At 40.1% G+C, this 18,544-nt stretch overlaps 1 protein-coding gene across 1 annotated transcript in view; it reads left to right on the top strand.

Annotated features, from left to right (window-relative positions):
• CHN2 (chimerin 2) overlaps positions 1-18,544 on the top strand; it is a 295,925-nt gene that overhangs the window by 260,727 nt on the left and 16,654 nt on the right. Inside the window, exons 8-9 of the mRNA XM_045864506.3 lie at positions 11,817-11,901; positions 15,969-16,142. Of these exons, the coding sequence (XP_045720462.1) occupies positions 11,817-11,901; positions 15,969-16,142 (259 nt within the window). The remainder of the gene's footprint in view (positions 1-11,816; positions 11,902-15,968; positions 16,143-18,544) is intronic.

Genomic DNA, 18,544 nt, shown 5'->3' with positions numbered 1-18,544 from the left:
CCCATCTGTCTCCCTGTCTCTTCCCCATGCATCCCCTTCCATCCCTTTCCTATTCCCCACCCCTCCCTTCTCCAGCCTCCTATCAGCTTGACTTTTCTCCATAGCACTGACCACTGGCATGGTCCATATTTACTTGTATGCTTGCTTTCCCCTTTTCAGCTGAAAACACTCATTCATGGGGCTGGGGGCAGGGATTTGTGTCTGTTGTCCTGCAGACACCCCCATGTCCAGAACGGGGCCTGGCCCAGAGCAGGCTGTCAGTGAATATTGGTTGAAAGCACATGCAGGAGACATCTCATGGCCCTATCTACCTAAGATGGCCCATTGTCTCCGCACTCCCCACCACACCCCACACTCTGCCCTCAGCCGTGGCTTGTTACACTTGTGTTAGCTGTGCTCAAGCCCTTCCAGCTATGGGCCCTTGCCAGGGTCAGCAGACTGTGCCAGAGAGATGGATGGTATCAAGGTGCGCCAGGCCAGTTGTCATCCCCCATTTGGCCAGGAGGTGTGGCGGGGCATGCTATCCAGTGTCTTATACGTGGGGATAGCGGACGAGACACACGCCCCAGGTTACTCTTCTTGTCTCAGCTTCTGGTGTGGTGACTCTCAAAAGTGGCCTGGTCTGGACATAAACGAAATGGTTTCTCAACACACCCTTTTATGTCCCCCACTCTCTGTAGACCCTCTTCCCAGGTACACCACGTGTCCAAGCGTGCTCATGCAGCAGGCTCCTTCCATGCATGCCTACCCACCCCATGAGAGCCTGGGTGCCAGGACCAGAAGTCCAGGAGGTTGAGTGTGTCCTGGAGCTATGGTCAGGACACCTGTCCAGGGTATGGCAGCACCACCACCGCCCAGTCTGGGTGATGTGGCCCATTTCCAGTTTCTCTGCCTCTCATTGCTTTTTGCATTCTTATCAGTCCAGTGGGCATTTGCTTTGGAACAAGACATTTTTGCTTTCCATATGCAAACCCCTCTCTTTCCCTCATCCTCCTTAACCTCATAAAAATGTGTTAGCTCACTTTTGCCCACTCTTTTGCCTGTCTTTCCAGCAGCAGAGCCTGGTGGAAAGAGGATAGATTTTGACAGCAAACCCAAGAGGGACTCCTTGCTTAGGCCACATACCAGGGAAGTGGCTTGTTCAAGCTACTCCTCAAATGTAAATCATGTACTAATGAGTCTGACCCATATCAAGTTCTTAGCTGTTATTAATTTTATATTTTGTTTTATTCCAAAGGACATTCAAAGGGGCTATTCTAAATGACTAAATGGCTGATTCTGGCATGTTAAGTCCAGAGAAATATTCCTTTTGTGTTTTGTGGGGAGAAAAATAAAAGGACCAATGATCACTGTACATATTATTTGGGTATTTTTCAAAGTTCTAAGGAGAGGAAACTATTTAGACAGGCTTTTTTTTTTTTTTAATTCAGCAAATATGGACTGAGGGCCAGTTATGTGCCAGGCACTACCAGGTACAAGAGAGACCGTGGGGACATAAGAATGTGAGCTCTTCTTCTACTGGGCAGCTTTCAGCCAGAGTGGTTTTGCTCCCCCGGGGACATCTGGCAGTGTCTAGAGACATTTCTGATCCTCACAACTGGGACGTGCTCCTGGGGTATCTAGTAGAGGTCAGAGATGCTGGTAAACATCCTGCAGTGCCCAGCCCAGGCCCCACCACAAGGAGTTACCCAGCCCCCATGTCAATAATGCTGGGGTTGAGGAAACATGCACTAGACAATGCAGGAGCCCTGGAGGTTTTGCCGGGGCGGGGGGTGGGGGTCAGGGCAGTGTGAGAAGAAGGTCAGTGCTGATACCCTCATAAACCCGAGAGGAAGTTAGCACAAGAGTCTCTCACTTTATGCAGTGGGGAGATTCCCAAAAAGCTTTGTGGCAATCAGTGTTTTAGACATTAAATCCTATTTTAAATGTAGTAGGATGGCTGCTGAATAGACAGATCTGGGGGTGAACACCACTCACCCCCAGATTTCTCCCTGGTGGAGAAACCCAGGTCTCTGGCAACATCTGCTGAGCAGGCCTCTCAGGGAAGCCCAGTCTCCTGTCGCAGACGGAGCGATTCCCCCGGCTGTTTCGTTCCCATCTGAAAAGGTTCACTTCAAGGTCAGTATTTCATCTGATCTTGCAAGAGGGAAAAGTCCAAAGTTTAACCTAATTTCTCAGGAGTTCAGTGTCACATGATTATGGGAAAAGCAGTAGATGACAGGAAAGACCCTTGGCTGAGCGCGGGAGGCCCAGCGCTGCTGACCCTTCTGGGTGACCCTCGACAAGCTGCCTGCTCTCCAGCCCTTCGGGTAACTCTGGGCAATGACCCCCCCCAAGCCCAGTGACTTGTAGCTGGCAGTGACTTGAGCCACCTCCAGCCCCCTCTTCTGTGCATATATAAAGCAGCTAAGACAAAACTGCCTTTGACCCGAAGAGTCCTTTTCAAATCAAAGTAAAAAAATAAAGTTCTCATATTTATTTATATTATTAATATAAATAATAAAAATCACCAACTGAGGAGATAGGGTTTTAGTTTATACCAGTAACTCTCTATCAGGGTCACTTTGCCCCCTGGGGCACATTTGGCACAGTCTGGAGACATTTGTGGTTGTGCCAGCCGAGGGGTGCTGCTGGCATTTAGTGGGGAGACACCAGGGTGCTGCTAGACGTCCTACAATGACAAAGATTTATCCAGCCCAAAATGTTCATAGTGCCCACGTTCAGAAACCTGGATGTACACTGACGCGGAAAAGCAATGTTTCTCAAGTGTAGTGCATCACAAATAGAACCTGGTCTGAGCTGATTACACACTTGGATGGTGTCTACACTGACCCATCAAAACATACTTGTTATGAAACCACCAGGGAATACTGCCTTCCAGATTCAGCAGATGTGAGACAAATAACATCCTGCTCATTTGGAGTCAAGTCAGGGGATACTCGCGAAACGCCTGAGATTTTTCTTGACAACCCTGGCTCTTGTTTTTACTAAGTGGCCATTCCTGGGCTATTTGTCAAACATACCTTATCTCTTGTAATATCATCTTTTTCTCTTTGGTGTGGTTTTGGAATTCCAGGCAGACCATGCCCAGTATAATGGCCTTGGACAGACATTCTTCCTGTCTGGGGTATTTTCTTCCTGTCTAGGGTATTTTAGTTACTGCCCTAGAGTTTGCAAAGTGTTTTGTTTTTTTTTTTTTTTTCTGAAAAGATATTCTTGAAAATCAATAAACTTCACAGAATGGAAAAAACTGATCAGTGATTTTTTCAAGATATGGGGTATTTCACTGGGAGAGTGGCCATCATAACTCAACCCCAAATGAAATGCATTCAGAGAGTGACCTCAGCATTACATAGAGCCTACTGTTTAGCGATTGTCCTTGTAGACCCAAAAGAAAATTGAACAATATATCAGCCATGAAAATAAACAGTGGCCCATCACAAAGAGGAAATTAGGCAGTGGGCCTAAAATAATGTTTAACTAACTTTACGTTCCCCTCAGTCCCCATTTTGTTTTATTTCTGTGGGAATGTGTATTTGTGGGGACAGAAAAGTTATTTGCTATTCAAAAAACTGTCTGTCTGCATTTGTTTAGCTGGAGAAATGAGATCGAAGGCAGTGGGGATATATCAATAAGAAAAGATGTTGGGAAATATGGGCAGGGCTAATAAGCATGAAATGCAATTTTGATATGCATATTTTTTTTAAATATTGGCAAAATGAAATTTTAGAAAATCTGTAGCTGGCATATCTTGTATTTTTCCTGAAGCATTCAGTAGGCTAGTTTCTATTTTGTCTACGTAAAGTAAACATTACAGCTAGTCTCCAAATTTCTAAATATTTTATTTTCATTTTTACCCCAAAGTATGGAGATATTTCCCATGTGATTTCTTATCCACTGGAGATGATCCAGAAAAAAAATTCATCACTCCTTTTTTGCATGACCTGCAAGGAAAGAATGCCTTTCAAAAACCAAGTCCACCCTCACTGGCCTTTGGCTGTGCTGTTTCCTCTTCTTGGAATGTCCTGCCTAAGTCATCTACCACCCCAGTCAACACTACTTCCCCACCAAACTCCATCTTTCCCAGTCTAGTGAACTCCTATCCATCCTTCAAAATTCTGTTCAGTTATCATTTTCCCCAGACTTCTCGGAAAGAATGTATTACAATCTCTATTATACTGCCATAGGATAATTATTTATGTTGCCTGTTGATTCTTGTAGATGAGATAGTTGAGTGCAGGGAGGTCTGTGCCCCTCTGATGTATTTAACTTTATATATCCAAGGACTAGTACAGTGCCAAGTTCAAAGTAGGCAATCAGCATGTAAGTATGGAATAAATGAGTGAATAATGAATGGGTGGATAGGTGGAACCGATTCTCCACATAGGTGTGATTTAGTTCCTGACGTTTCTGCTATGTACTACTGGTCTGTTTGTCCATCCTGCGGTGTTTTACTTTTTTGTAACTATGGAAGTCTTGATAGATGGTCAGATGTGTTTTCCTACATTCTTTTCCTTACTCAAAATTATTACGGCTAGTCTTTCGGCTTTATTCTTCCATATGGATGTTAGGGCCATCTTGCCAGGTTTTGTGAAAAGCACCGTGGAGATTTTGATTGAAATTGGATTGGATTTATAGATTTATTTGTAGGATAATTGACATATTTGTAATATTGAGCATTGCTATACATGAATATAGAATATCTCTCTTCTTATTTATGTCCTTAGTGTCTTTAGTTATTTTCTAATTATTTTAGATTTTGTTGTAAATGAAGTCTTTAATTTTATTGCTCAGTAAAATGAGTTATTGTTTATGTATAGTAATGCTGCTGATTTCTTCATATTGCTCTTACATGAAGCAAACTTGATGGCCTTTTTCTTCTTTCAATTATATATCTGTCTTATTTTATTATGCTGGCTAAACTCTGCAGGATAATGTTCAAGAGAAGTATTCATAGACATCCTTATCTTTTTGCTGACTTTAAAGGAAATTATTCTAATGTTTCATTTTTAAATTTGAGGGCTATTATGTGTGTATCAGAGATACCTTTAATCATCTATTTTTAGGAGAGTTCCCTCTATGCCTAGTATGCTAAGTGCTATTGTGATGAATGGATGTTGAATTTTATTAATTGTTGGTGTTCTAATTTTTGAAACGATTATGGGGTTTCTCTCTCGATTGTTATTGTAGTGAATACTAGTGATATGTTATCTACCTTAAATTCCTGACATAAGACCCCCCCCCCCCTTGGTCATAACATTTTAAAATAATTATGCTATGTTCAGTAGGATACTTTTTTAGGATTCTTACATTTATGGTCATAATGAAATTGACTTATAATCCTACTTTCATGTTCTTGTATAGTTTTTGAATCAAAATTGTATTCATAAAGCAAATTCTGGACCTTTTCTTCTTTGTTTCTCCTCCAATCTGGAATAGTCTATATTGGTTAGAGATGATTCGTTTGTTAAAGATTTGATAAAACTTGGGGCACCTGGGTGGCTCAGTCATTTAAGCATCTGCCTTCAGCTCAGGTCGTGATCCCAGGGTCCTGGGATCAAGTCCCATGTCGGGCTCTCTGCTCAGCGGGGAGCCTGCTTCTCCCTCTCCCTCTGCCTGCCACTCCCCCTGCTTGTGCTCTCTCTCTCTCTCTGCCAAATAAATAAATAAAAATCTTTAATTAAAAAAAAGATCTGATAAATTAAGAAAATCATTTGGGACCTTTAACTATTTGAGGGTACAACTTTTACTACAGATGCAATTACTTAATGGATATAATTGAATGTAGGTTTTCTATATTATTTGGGGTCATTTTTATAATTGATATTCTTTAAGAAAATTATCCATGTCACAGAACTTATAATTTTGTTAGTATAAAGCTAGTATTCTCAAGATTTGTATTTCATATCTCCACTGCATTTGCATTATGTTCTCTTTATTACTTGTGTTTTTCTTGATCAATCTTGTCCAAACTTTGCTTATTTTAGAAATCTTTTAAAATCACCTTTTAGTTTTTTTATTTTTTATCTTTTCTTTCTATCTCATTATATTCTGCAATAATCTTTATTATTTTTTGTCTCACTTTATTTGTCTAGCTTCCTAAATAGTATACTTAGCTTGTTAATGTTTAATCTTTATTTTTAATATATGCATTTAAAGTTTCTGTATCCCATAAGGAGTGTTTTGTCTTTCGATACCATATTTCTATTAAGATTTTTTTCTTTGCTGTATTTGTAGAATTATTTTAAATTTCCAAATATATTGGGGTTTGGTTGCTTACTATGTCTTTAATTTTATTGACTGGTTGTCAGAATATGGTATCTATCGTATCAATTCTTTTTTTTTTTAAAGATTTTATTTATTTATTTGAGAGAGAGAATGAGACAGAGAGAGAGAGCATAAGATGGGGGAGGATCAGAGGGAGAAGCAGACTCCCTGCTGAGCAGGGAGCCTGATGCGGGACTCGATCCTGGGACCCCAGGATCATGACCTGAGTCGAAGGCAGTCGCTTAACCAACTGAGCCACCTAGGCGCCCCGTATCAATTCTTTTCTACATGTTGAGGCTTGGTTTGTGGTCAGTTTGTGTAAATATTTCATGTGTTGTTTTAGAAGAGTACATATTCTATGAATTGTTGGGTATGAGGTCCCTTTTATACCCAGGCTATTAACTTTATCTATTTGATCTATTAATTTCTGTGAATAGATATTAAAATCGTTGATTATGGATTTGTCAGTCTCTACTTGTAATTCTTTCCACTTTTGCTTTATGTTTTTTGAGACCATGTTGTCATGTGCATAACAGCTCAGGATTATATCTTTAGGGTAAAATTAAATCTCTAATTATTATGTAATGACCATCTTTATCACTAATAAAGAAAATATATTTTTATATCAGATATTTATTTGGGGTTTCTGTTGGCTAGCTATTTGCTCTGTATGTTTTTTCTATTCCTTCACTTTCAGCATTTCTATTACGTTATGTTTTGAGTGCATTTCTTGCAAAAGTTTTATGAATATCTGAAAATTTCTGTCTTTTATTTGATGTTATGGCCACTGATATGATTAGAGATGTATAAGGATTTTTCTTTTTTCTTTTCCCCCTGTACTTACTGTGCTTTTTTATGGCTTTGTTTCCTTCTTTCTTTTTATTGGCTTGATCAAATCTTTATTTCTTTTTCTGTTACACATTTTATAGATTCCATCCCACTCTTTCTGCATATACTCAAAATTCTAAAACATGTGTAATTAACTTAAAATCTTCGTCAGTTAATTAGTAGCACTACTTACATACCCCAAATGATGAGAACCGTAGAATGCTTTAACATTTTTAAGCCCCTCCAATCTCCCATGCCATTTTTTCAATTTGTTTTTAAGTCCCCTGAAATTAGTCATCTTATTGTCTTATGCAGACAGAGCTTGATTAGATCAAACCCTGTTGCCAATTTCTTGCTCAACATGGCTTCTTGAATCCTGTTCTTTCCCACTAGGTTCAAAATGCTTCCTACAGATATATATATCCCATTGTATTTCTCTGAGTGAGGATCTGTGAGTGAACACTCTTGGCATTTGTCTGGAAAATATCTTTACTTCATCCTCACTCTTGAATGGTAATTAGCTGGGTATAGAAGTTAGGTTGGCAGTAATTTTCTCTGAGCACTTTGCTGAAATTTTTCCATAATCTACTAGCTTCTTTTTGTTGAAGAGAACTGTTTTCATCGTAATTGCTGTCCTTTTGTAAAAATAACCTGTTGGGGTTTTTTTGGTCTTGGGGTTTTTTTGTCTGTTTGTTTTTGGGGGGGTTTTTTTTGTTGTTTTTCTTTTTGTTTTAGGATTTTGCTTGTCCTTTGGTATTCTGCAGTTTCTATATAATCTATATAGGTTAGATTATTTTTTAATTTACCAGGTTTGAGACTCACTTAGCTTTTCTGAATCTGAAAATGTGGCTTTTACTAATTCTAGAAAGATCTCAACTGTTTCTCTTTTTGACTTTGCTATATGACATAAAGCGCAGCACCTCTCAGGTTTTCAAGATCATCACTCCTTCACTTCCTTCTCTTCTTCATTTCCAGTCTCTTGTACATATTGCATCAATTCCATCCACAAGTGAACATGCCCTAATATCTCCCATCGTTTATTAAAAAAAATAAAGTTCTCCCTTATCTCCATATCTCCCTGGAGCTATTTCATTGCTCTGCTGGACATCATAGCCAAATTTCTTGACAAATTTGCCTACACATTTCTCCACTTCCATACCTCCCATTTATTCTTCATGTCACTTAAGTATGACTTCTCACGTCACCGATCCAAAGAGACTGTGCTTGCCAAGGTTACTAATAACTTCATGTGTCTGAATCAGTGTTCAGTCCTCATTTAACTGGACCTCTTCCCAGAATCGAACAAGGTTGACTACTCCTTCCCTAAAATACTCTTTACCTTTTGGCTTCTAAAGCACTTGACTCTTGCTTCTAAGTGTTGGAGCACAGAGGACTTGGGTTGAGCTCTATTTTCTTCATTTTCTACCCTCTATCCCTAATAGTTTTTATCCATTTACACAATTTTAAGTACCATTTATTTGTCAGGGGTGGCCAAATGTGTACCTCCAACCCTCTCTCCTCCTCTGAGATGTTGAATTTTATGTGAATTCCTGCTTGAGCTCAACACATTTAAGTTTAAACTGACCAGAGCTGAATTCTTGAATTTTTCCCCCAAATAGTGTCTTCCTTATCTCAGCAAATGTCATCACCATCCACCTGTTTCTAAAGCTAGAATCTAGAAGTCATTCTTCATTCCTTTTTCCTTCAAAGATCCACATTTATTCTATTATAAAGTCTTATGAATTCTGTCTTAAAAATATGCCTCTCTTTGGAGCGCCTGGGTGGCTCAGTCGTTGAGCATCTGCCTTCAGCCCAGGTCATGATCCCAGGGTCCTGGGATCAAGTCCCACATTGGGCTCCCTGCTCTGCAGGGAGCCTGCTTCTCCCTCTCCTGCTCCCCCCGCTTGTGTTCCCTCTCTCGCTGTGTCTCTCTCTGTCAGATAAATAAAATCTTAAAAAAAAAAGAAAAAGAAAAAGAAAAATATGCCTCTCTTTAAAAAAAAAAAGAGGGAGGCGGCGCCTGGGTGACTCAGTTGGTTAAGCGACTGCCTTCAGCTCAGGTCATGATCCTGGGGTCCTGGGATCGAGTCCCACATCAGGATCCCCCTGCTCTGCGAGGAGGCTGCTTCTTCCTCTGCCTCTGCCTGCCACTCCCCCTGCTTGTGCTCTCTCTTTCTGTGTCAAATAAATAAATAAAATCTTTAAAAAAAAAATGCCTCAAATCCATCCACTTCCCATCTCCAACTCCAGCCCCCTAATCTTGGCCTCTATCCTTTCTCAACCAGAAACTACTAACCAGTTTCCGAATCTCCTTCACGATGAATACTTACCCATCTGTTTTCAACATGGTGATCAGAATGTCTTTTTTTTTTTTAATCATCTTCCTACTTAATATCCTTCAAGAGCTTCTTATTGGACCTAGATTAAAAGAAAATCTATGCTCATTAACAAAACCTTCAAGGCCCTTTCCTACCTCCAACCTCAGCCAGGTTGTCTCCCCTCACTCTGGTGTTCTGGCCCCCCTGGCCTTCTCATTCCTCAGTCACACCAAACTCTTTTGCTCCTACAGGACCTCTGTAGATTCCTTCTGCCAGAATGCTCTCCAACCCTGCCTCTACCAGATTGGCTCTTCCCCTCCTTCAAGCAGCATGAAGTCACTTTCCAAGAGAAGCTTTTCTGACCACTGTGAATAACATTGGGGCCTCTCTTAAGTCTCTCTAGTAGCAAACTTTTTTTTTCTTTTATATCCCTTTCCACACACTTTTTTCCTCTCTTTTGGAGTTGTATGATTTGATTTGATTTGATTGATCTTGTGATTTCAACAGTATATTAACCATCAACTTTGTTGCCATAATTAGCTAGCACCATTCCTTTAGTGCCTTTCTAGTAAAATAATATTAAGAAACCTTTGATTGCTAAATTTAGAAAATCTTCAACTACCAACAGAACCCCTTACTGAGGGATTCTTTAAGGACCACGTTTAATCTGAGCAGGCCTCTAAATGAACCCTCGCATCTTGGCTCTGTGCGAGTACAAGAGCTCCCTGGGATAGATTCTCTGCATTCCTACAAGGCGCTTTGTCGTATCTAAGCGCCGCTTCCTTACAGCACAATTACCCATTTTTAGTAAAAACAATTCTGAGAGGTGTTTGTTTTTTTTTTTTTCCATTGTTTTTCAAAGCAGAAATAGTATACTGGACAGTTTGCATGTGACAAACTAAAAAATCAAAACTTAGTTCAGTTGTGTAGAAACCATGGTATAAGTTGTTCTTTTTGATTTTTTAACTTGCTCACTCTGTCGGCCTTTACAAATCTATAAGTTCCAGGAGGAGGGAACCAGGTCTGTTTTGTCTGCCACTTCATGTATATACAATTAGTAGCCTATATAAATAAAGAAAGACCTCAAAGTGATGCTTTTTTTAAGTAGAGCTCTGATGAGCATCTTCCCAAATTGTACCCATAGTTGTGATCCTCGTATTTTTTGTGTTAATTAAAACTAGCATTCTGAGTCACTGAAGTCTACCTCTGAAGCTAAAAATACACTGTATGTTAAGGAATTGAATCTAAATTAAAAAAATTAAAATTTTAAAAAAATAGCAGACTGGCCTCCCAGTCTGTTAAAAAAGATAATGTTGTCTGTATTTCTTTTATTTGTTAATGGAGGCTTCAAACTTTGAAAGTCCTTAGTAATGTCTCATAATATTTTAATTTTGTAAAAATTCAGAACATTGTCACATGGGTTTGTATGTCTCCAAGTAGACTGCCCGTGGTAGTTTTGGGCTTACAATGGCCACATTTGCTTTCAAGGAATCTCCTAGTTCTGTGTGTTGAAGCTCACTGGTGCCAGAGAACATGCATTTTTGTTTTGTTTTGTTTTTGTTTTAAATCATGACTTAATACATGGCCCAGTCATAAGGGGACCCGTACCTGAGGAGAGATAAAGCCATCCTTACTTCATGATATTCAAAATATTTAACTGGCTGGGACACCAAACAATGAGACTCGCATCTGGGCCAATCAGAAAGGACTTGCAAGTTTCACACGCATAGGCCTCACCTGGCATGCTGAATCCGGACCCTGTCTCTGGGGAAGGCAACTCTCTAGACCCTATCAGTAGACTTCATGTCAGCCAACTCCCTCACTCTTTTTAAATGCCTGTTTTTTGGGGTTTTAGGTTTGTTTTTGTTGTTGGGTTTTTTTGTTTTTTGTTTTTTGGAAGTGGCTCGAAGCCTTGGAACCTGCTAATTTTCCTATAATCATGTCTTATTTATACCTGTCTGGATATTCTACACATGGAGCAACTTTGGTCAAAAGGATGCAATAATTGAGTTCTGCCTTCCAGAACTTGCAGAGCTAAATGCAGGTTATGGTGACCAGCCCAGGCTATCTTGGGTTTGTCCACACAGTGCCTTGTTTGGGGTGGTGAGAGTCTCATTCCTTAGCTGATGGCATGGCCCTATAATCTTACTGTTGCTCCACATTCCTTTCTGACTCTGGCCTGGGGCATGGTGGATTGGTAGAGGATTTTCAGAGATCAAAGCATATCTCTGTTTTCTCCGGTCTGTTTGTAACTCCACCTCACTGGAAAGAAAAGGCCCAGTGAGGGATGCTCACTCCCACTGAAGTCTTTGTTTCTTGACATCATCTATGTGTTTCATGTCTAAGGCCACCTCCCTTCAAATAACTGAATTTTCTGACATTTTTCTTCTTTTTGGATCACAGGTCCACACATTCCGAGGCCCGCACTGGTGTGAATACTGTGCCAACTTTATGTGGGGGCTCATCGCCCAAGGGGTTCGGTGCTCAGGTAGACAGAACTTTCTTCATCCTTTTCCATTTATATAAAGTGACATAATGTTGAGCTGGAGATCATTTCTCCAGAGTTGGGAAATAGATCCAGATTAGCTCAAAAGTCTAGCTTTCTGAAAGGTTCAAGTCATCTTCTCTGCTTAATGGAGAGGCTGTTCTAGGTGTCTGCTGGAATGAAAAGGAATATCATGTTTATGCAAGAAGAGAAAAAAAATCCAAGCAAGTACATTTCCTTATGCACCTACCTGCCACCCAAAAGAGGCAGCAGTCCTTAAAAGAAAAAGAAATCAATTCCAATGGAACGGCAAAGATAGAAAAACCACATTTCTTTCCCATCCCCCACTTTACCACAAAAGGCAAGGCATGAAAATAGAAATACTGGTGAACCTTTGCCACACACCAGGCATTGAGCTAAGCACTTTCTATTTATCATGCCATTTAGTCTCACCAACAGACCTTAAAGACATGCAATATTCTCCCCACTGAACAGATGAAGAAACTGAGGCTTAGAGGTAGTTGTTAGTAACTCTTGGCCACATAGTGGTAAGTGGTGGAAAATTGATTCAGCTCCAGAACACATGCTTAGAACTTCTCTGCTATCAGATTAGCTGTGCAACTAAAGACCTTGATTGGATATCACATATTTTCAAAGCACTTTGAAACCTTAGGTGTTTTTCCACCTAGAACTGGATGCCCACACCCAGTGCTAACAGCACATAACACATCTTACTAAAATACAGCTAACAAAAGAGCAAAGAATTGCCAAACTAATGTGTAACTGGGCTTCTTAATTCATCTCACCACACTTTTTCTGGCAAGCAGTCCTGGCCAGGAGCAAGAATAGCCTCCTGTGGTATACTGATCGGGTTTCTACCAACACCATGACTGATTTCTTCCTTGCTACTAGAATATGGTTTTTTAAAAAAATTCTTAGGAAGCATTTAAAATAAAATAAGCTAATGACATTACATTAAGATAATCTACTTCGCCTTAATGCCCATTTTGGTTCACAGGACTGTGGGACTTTAAATCCTTTCTCTGCTCAGAAGGGGCTACCTTAGCTTCCACTGGGTAGATACAGCAATCACCGGTGGTGGTACCTGGATGGGTCAAGTAGTGCTTGTGTATGTGGTTTAAAGCTACCTGCCCCCATCACAGATTCATGAGACAAGCAGCAAACAGGCTCAGAGGCAGCCTGTCCAGGAATGTTCCGGATACTCCAATTAACACAAAAGACTTACTCACCTGGGAGTTACAAAGCATCTCACGGCTCAACGACTGAGTAAAGCAGTAGACTATCTGAATCACCCAGTGGTCATTAATTCAGTCTGTCCAGATTATACCTACTAGAAATATCCTAATTGCTGGTGTTATCCAATTTGAGTAGCAAATCGGTCCAAAGTCAATATTATGAGAACAAAACTCTGGAATTTACATTAGCTGTGAATAGCAATTTTCTCTGGGATAAAAAGGTTTTTGTTTTTTCCGTTTTTTTTAATAAAACATATTCTGAGGTTATGTTAATATTCTCCAATGGCAACTGTTTGGCCTCATATTTCTTCTGAGCAGCAGGAAAATTGAAACCTGATCATTAAAGGTTAGGAATAGCCATCGCTGCCTCTCAACTCTCTGTATTTTACATATTTTAACTATTTTTTAAATGAATAGTCTTTATTTATAGCATATGGAATTGGAGTAGTTTGCACATATTGAATAATTTTATATATTATAAAACATTTTAATTTTAATAAAATGTCAGTATTTAACTCTACAGAAACACACTGTCACTTCAGATCTTCGAATGAAGTTTATAAGGAAATTTAAAATAGAATTATCACATAATCCAGCAATTCCACTTCTGGGTCTATACCCAAAAGAACTGAAAGCAGGCACTGAAACAGATATTTGTACACCTGTATTTATAACAGCATTATTCACAAGAGCCAAAAGCTAGAAGCAACCCGAGTGTCCATCAATAGATAAACAAAATGTGGTATATCAATACTGTGGGATACCATCCAGCCTTAAAAAGGAAGGAAATCCTGTCATATCCTGTAATATTAATGAACCTTAAGGACATCATAAAAAGTGAAATAAGCCAGTCACAAAAGGACAAATGCTAGTGATTCCACTTATATGAGATACCTACAGGAGTCAAATTCGTAGGAATAGAAAGTAGAATGTGGTTGCCAGGGGCGAGAGGGAGGAGGGCCTGGGGAGTTATTGTTTAATGACTGGAGTTTCAGTTTTGGAAGATGAAGGTTCTGGAGATGGATGGTGGTGACAGTTGCACACACGTGAAGGTACTTAATGCCTCTGAACTGTACACTGAGAAATGGTTAAAATGGTGAATTTTGTTATGTATATTTGATCACAACTTTAAAAAATTATTTTAAATGAAGTTTATAAGAATGTAGTAAAACTTACTAGTGAAATAACGAGAAGAGCTGGCCGGGTATCCTTATATTTTCTCACATATTTGCTGTTTCTTTTATTTTACTTGCATGTAGTTTTCACCACACTTGAGAGTTTAGAGACTAATTTAGTTGATCCTTATGATAATCCTAGGAGTAGATGCTATTATCATCCTTATTTTATAAAAGAGGATCCAAACAAGAAAACAAACCAGTTCTATTTGGTTGTTTGCCCAAATTTACAACTACAAATTGATCTATCAAAATACTTTTGAAGTTTACTTGAGCTTTGTTGAATTTCTCATGTTGATAAAGCCCAGATGATTTAAAACTGGTTTTTTCTTTGTAAGGAGGGTAGGCAGAGAGAACTCAGCCTAAAAATTACATGAAAATCATAGAATGATTTTCAAAAATCATTTTTGATGATTTTATAAAAGTTTAGATTTTCTCAAATCCTTGATGTGGTTAAGTGCTTTTTTGTTAAACAGCTGATTATGATATTCATTATTATATGTGTATTATATATATATATATATGTTTTGAATAGACAGTACATCAACTTTGAACAGCTTAAGCATTAAATTTTTATTTTCCAGAATCTAGACTGTGTCTTGTTATTTTTTTTTAAGGTTTTATTTATTTATTTGAGAGAGAGAGAATGAGAGACAGATAGCAAGAGAGGGAAGAGGGTCAGAGGGAGAAGCAGACCCCCAGCTGAGCAGGGAGCCCGATGTGGGACTAGATCCCGGGACTCCAGGATCATGACCTGAGCCGAAGGCAGTCGCTTAACCAACTGAGCCACCCAGGCGCCCTAGACTGTGTCTTGTTATTGTTAGAGAAATTCTGTCAGTGGATACCAACTGCTAACAAGGCTTTTAATGTGTTCATTGAACTTAAAAGTACGTTGTAAGCTTTGGATCTTGATATGAGCTTTATAAATAATTGCTCTAATCACCACATTACATGGCATTGTCCTAAATTGTAAACTCTCAGGTACTCCCACCAGTATCTCGTTAGACATTATTTCCACTCACAGGTGTCAAAATAAGGCAAGTAGAAAGAAAAATGGTCCACCCAAACTGCCCAACAAGGGGAAGGTCCTGGAAACTATGGGCAACTCTCCAGGAAAAGGGAAGAAGATGCCAATGGTCATGGGTCCCTCAGACCAAAGATTAAAGATTCCTACAGAGAGAGTAATCATGTCTTCCACTAAAGGAGAATCCAGGACTTTAGAAAAACAACCTAGCAAAAGTCTTAGGTACCCTTTATGAGCCAAGACTAGCTCTGGGAATCCAAACCCAAATATCCACATGTGGACCAAAGGTTCCAAGTCCCAAAAGAGGGAAAAAAAACAAAACAAAACCCTACAAACAACCTAGCTAATCACCAAAACTATCTCAGAGAAATGTTCTATTCTTATGGTCCAGCAACAGAAAATGCTAAATGAGAAAAAGGGAATTATTTAAGTTTTGTGAGTAAAGATGGATTTCATACTCAGCTTGTGGAGAGTATCACCTCTAAATGGGAGAGATGTTCCAGAAAGATACAGCAAACCCTTGGGTGTTTTCAGTTTTATTTTTGGTAACATATAATTTGGGTTGGGCTTTTACAAAAGGGCCGGGCAAGGCTAATGTGGCTTCTTTGTTTACAGACTGTGGATTGAACGTACACAAACAGTGTTCCAAGCACGTTCCCAATGATTGTCAACCTGATCTCAAGAGGATCAAGAAGGTGTACTGTTGTGACCTCACAACACTTGTAAAGGCTCACAACACTCAGAGACCCATGGTGGTAGACATATGCATACGGGAAATTGAAGCAAGAGGTTTGGAAAAAACTCCTTATTTTAGTGATTTTGTTTTTATTGTTTGTTCTTACTGTTGTCAAGGAAACTTTCTTATAATTGCTAAATTGATTCTCTCTCCACTATTGATGTTGGGGAAACATTCTGACCCAGAGCACACACACACACACATACACACACACACACATAAGCTAAGTCCAGCCAACTACATTAGTTTCTGTTTTGTACCTAAACCTTGCATGTATGCATCCAACACATGTTTGCTAAGCATTTATTATGTGTTACACATTGAGGATATGAAAGTCACAGTTCTTACCTTCCAGAAATTCATATTGCAGTATGCAGAATCAGAGGGGTAAATAAATAAATGTTATGGGTATGTGTGTTCAAAACACCATGAAGTCACAGAGGAAGACATTTTAATGTTATTTGAGGACAATAGAGTTTATGGCAGAGATGAGGTTTGAATTGAGTCTTTAAAAAAAAATTTTATTTATTTATTTGACAGAGAGAGACACAGAGAGAGAGGGAACACAAGCAGGGGGAGTGGGAGAGGGAGAAGCGATACGGGGCTCGATCCCAGGACCCCGGGATCATGACCTGAGCCAAAGGCAGACGCCCAACGACTGAGCCACCCAGGTACCCCTGAATTGAGTCTTAAAAAGTGATCCCATTAAATAAGATAAAGAAACTGCTGGTCAATACATACATTTTCTACCATAGAGAAATTCACTGCTAGTATTGGTTCTGTTTATTTCAAAGAGGAGAGTTAAAAGATTAAAAAGATCTATGCAATGAAAAATCAAGAAGGCACAGAAGAGGGGCACCTGAGTGGCTCAGTCGGTTAAGCATCCGACTCTTGATTTCAGCCCAGGTCGTGATCTTGGGGACGTGGGATCAAGCCCTGCATTAGGCTCCGCTCAGTAGGGAGTCTGCTTGAGATTCTCTCTCTCCCTCTCCCTCTGCCCCTCCCAACCACATACTCTCTCTCTCTCTCTCAAGTGAATAAATCTTTTTTTTAAAGATTTATTCACTTGAGAGAGAGAGAGAGCGAGCAAGCAATCAGGGGGAGGGGCAGAAGGAGAGAGAGAATTCTGAAGCCAACTCTGTGCCAAGTGAGGAGCCTGATGTAGGACTCGATCCCAGGAGCCCGAGACCGTGACCTGAGGCGAAATCAAGAGTTGGCAGCTCAACCAACTGAGCCATCCAGGAGCCCCAATAAATAAATATTTTTTAAAAAGAAGAAGAAGGCACAGAAAATAGAAACATTTCAATGAGAAGGTTCTTCATAGTAGGCTTGAGTCACCTTTCTTTTATCTGTGCTTTGTTTGGCTACTCTTCGGTATCAAAGTGTTCAGTGTTGTGGTGGATTGAGTCTGGTTGGGGAGAATTTGGATTGCTGGATATAACTTGGATAATTGGACCATGTATAAAGCCCAGAGGCTTTAACCATTTTTACCAGGTAGGCACTCTGCTATAGTTGCTATTGTTGGTATTCATTATTGTGTCCAAACTGCGTAATGTATGCTACAGATATTTATGCATTGGTTAACTATTCCATTCTTTCCAAAACAAAACAAAAGAGGACATTATAAGCTTGTTATCCCAAGCCTTTTAGAGATAGGAAATCATTCCCTTTTCCGTGCAGGATGAAAACTAGAGCTATTCTGTTCCCTTAAGACTCTCATTTCATCTCAAATTGTAAGAAGAGCCTGCTGCCTTTGGACCGCTGTGCCTGACAGAGTTTGGTGGGCGCTTTGGGATCTGGTGAAGGTATTGCTGCAGGGGCTGAGCTGGGTAAGAGTTGAGAAGGGGTGCCCTGACTCCGGGTGAGTAGCTGGGAAAAGTATCCCTGGCTCCTGTTGTTTAGAGGGCTCTGCAATTTGGGGTCAGATCATCAGACTCTCTGGAGCCTCAACTCAGGACCTCGGCTTCCCTGGAGAAGCTGCGACCATCCCACGGTGATCCTCATCGGAGGTGACTGATAACTCTGGCAAAGTTACCACCGTGTCTGATGTCTGCTGTGTCCATGGGGAGCACAGCACAAAGCATGCCTAGTACAAGAGCTAGAATAGAGCAGAGCAGAAATTTTTGCCAGGGGAGTCAGAGCAAAGGGATTGGAGCTGCACATGTGAGCAGAATCAGAGAATGGGCTGGAAGAAATTCACATGACTCCCGTCCCCAGCTTCATTGCCACCTCTGCCAAAGTCTTACCTCATCTTCCATCCCTGGCAAATTCCTTATTGTTCTGCAAAGGCTCTTTCATGGCCATTTGTTTCTGCATGATGTGGCAGAACGAAAAGATCACGGATGTGGAATTAGACTCCCAGCCCGGTCTCACACTCGCGGTGGCGTGACCTTGGCCAAGTTACCTGCTCTATTTGAATATGTTTCCTCACCCATAAAGTGAATGGAATCAGTCA

Source organism: Mirounga angustirostris, unplaced genomic scaffold (genome assembly GCF_029215605.1).
Source record: "Mirounga angustirostris isolate CCGP_5_RB_7025 unplaced genomic scaffold, mMirAng1.0.hap1 SCAF_12, whole genome shotgun sequence".
Lineage (NCBI taxonomy): Eukaryota > Metazoa > Chordata > Mammalia > Carnivora > Phocidae > Mirounga > Mirounga angustirostris.
Note: the sequence above shows the minus strand (reverse complement) of the source record. Positions and strands in the feature narration are given on the sequence as shown.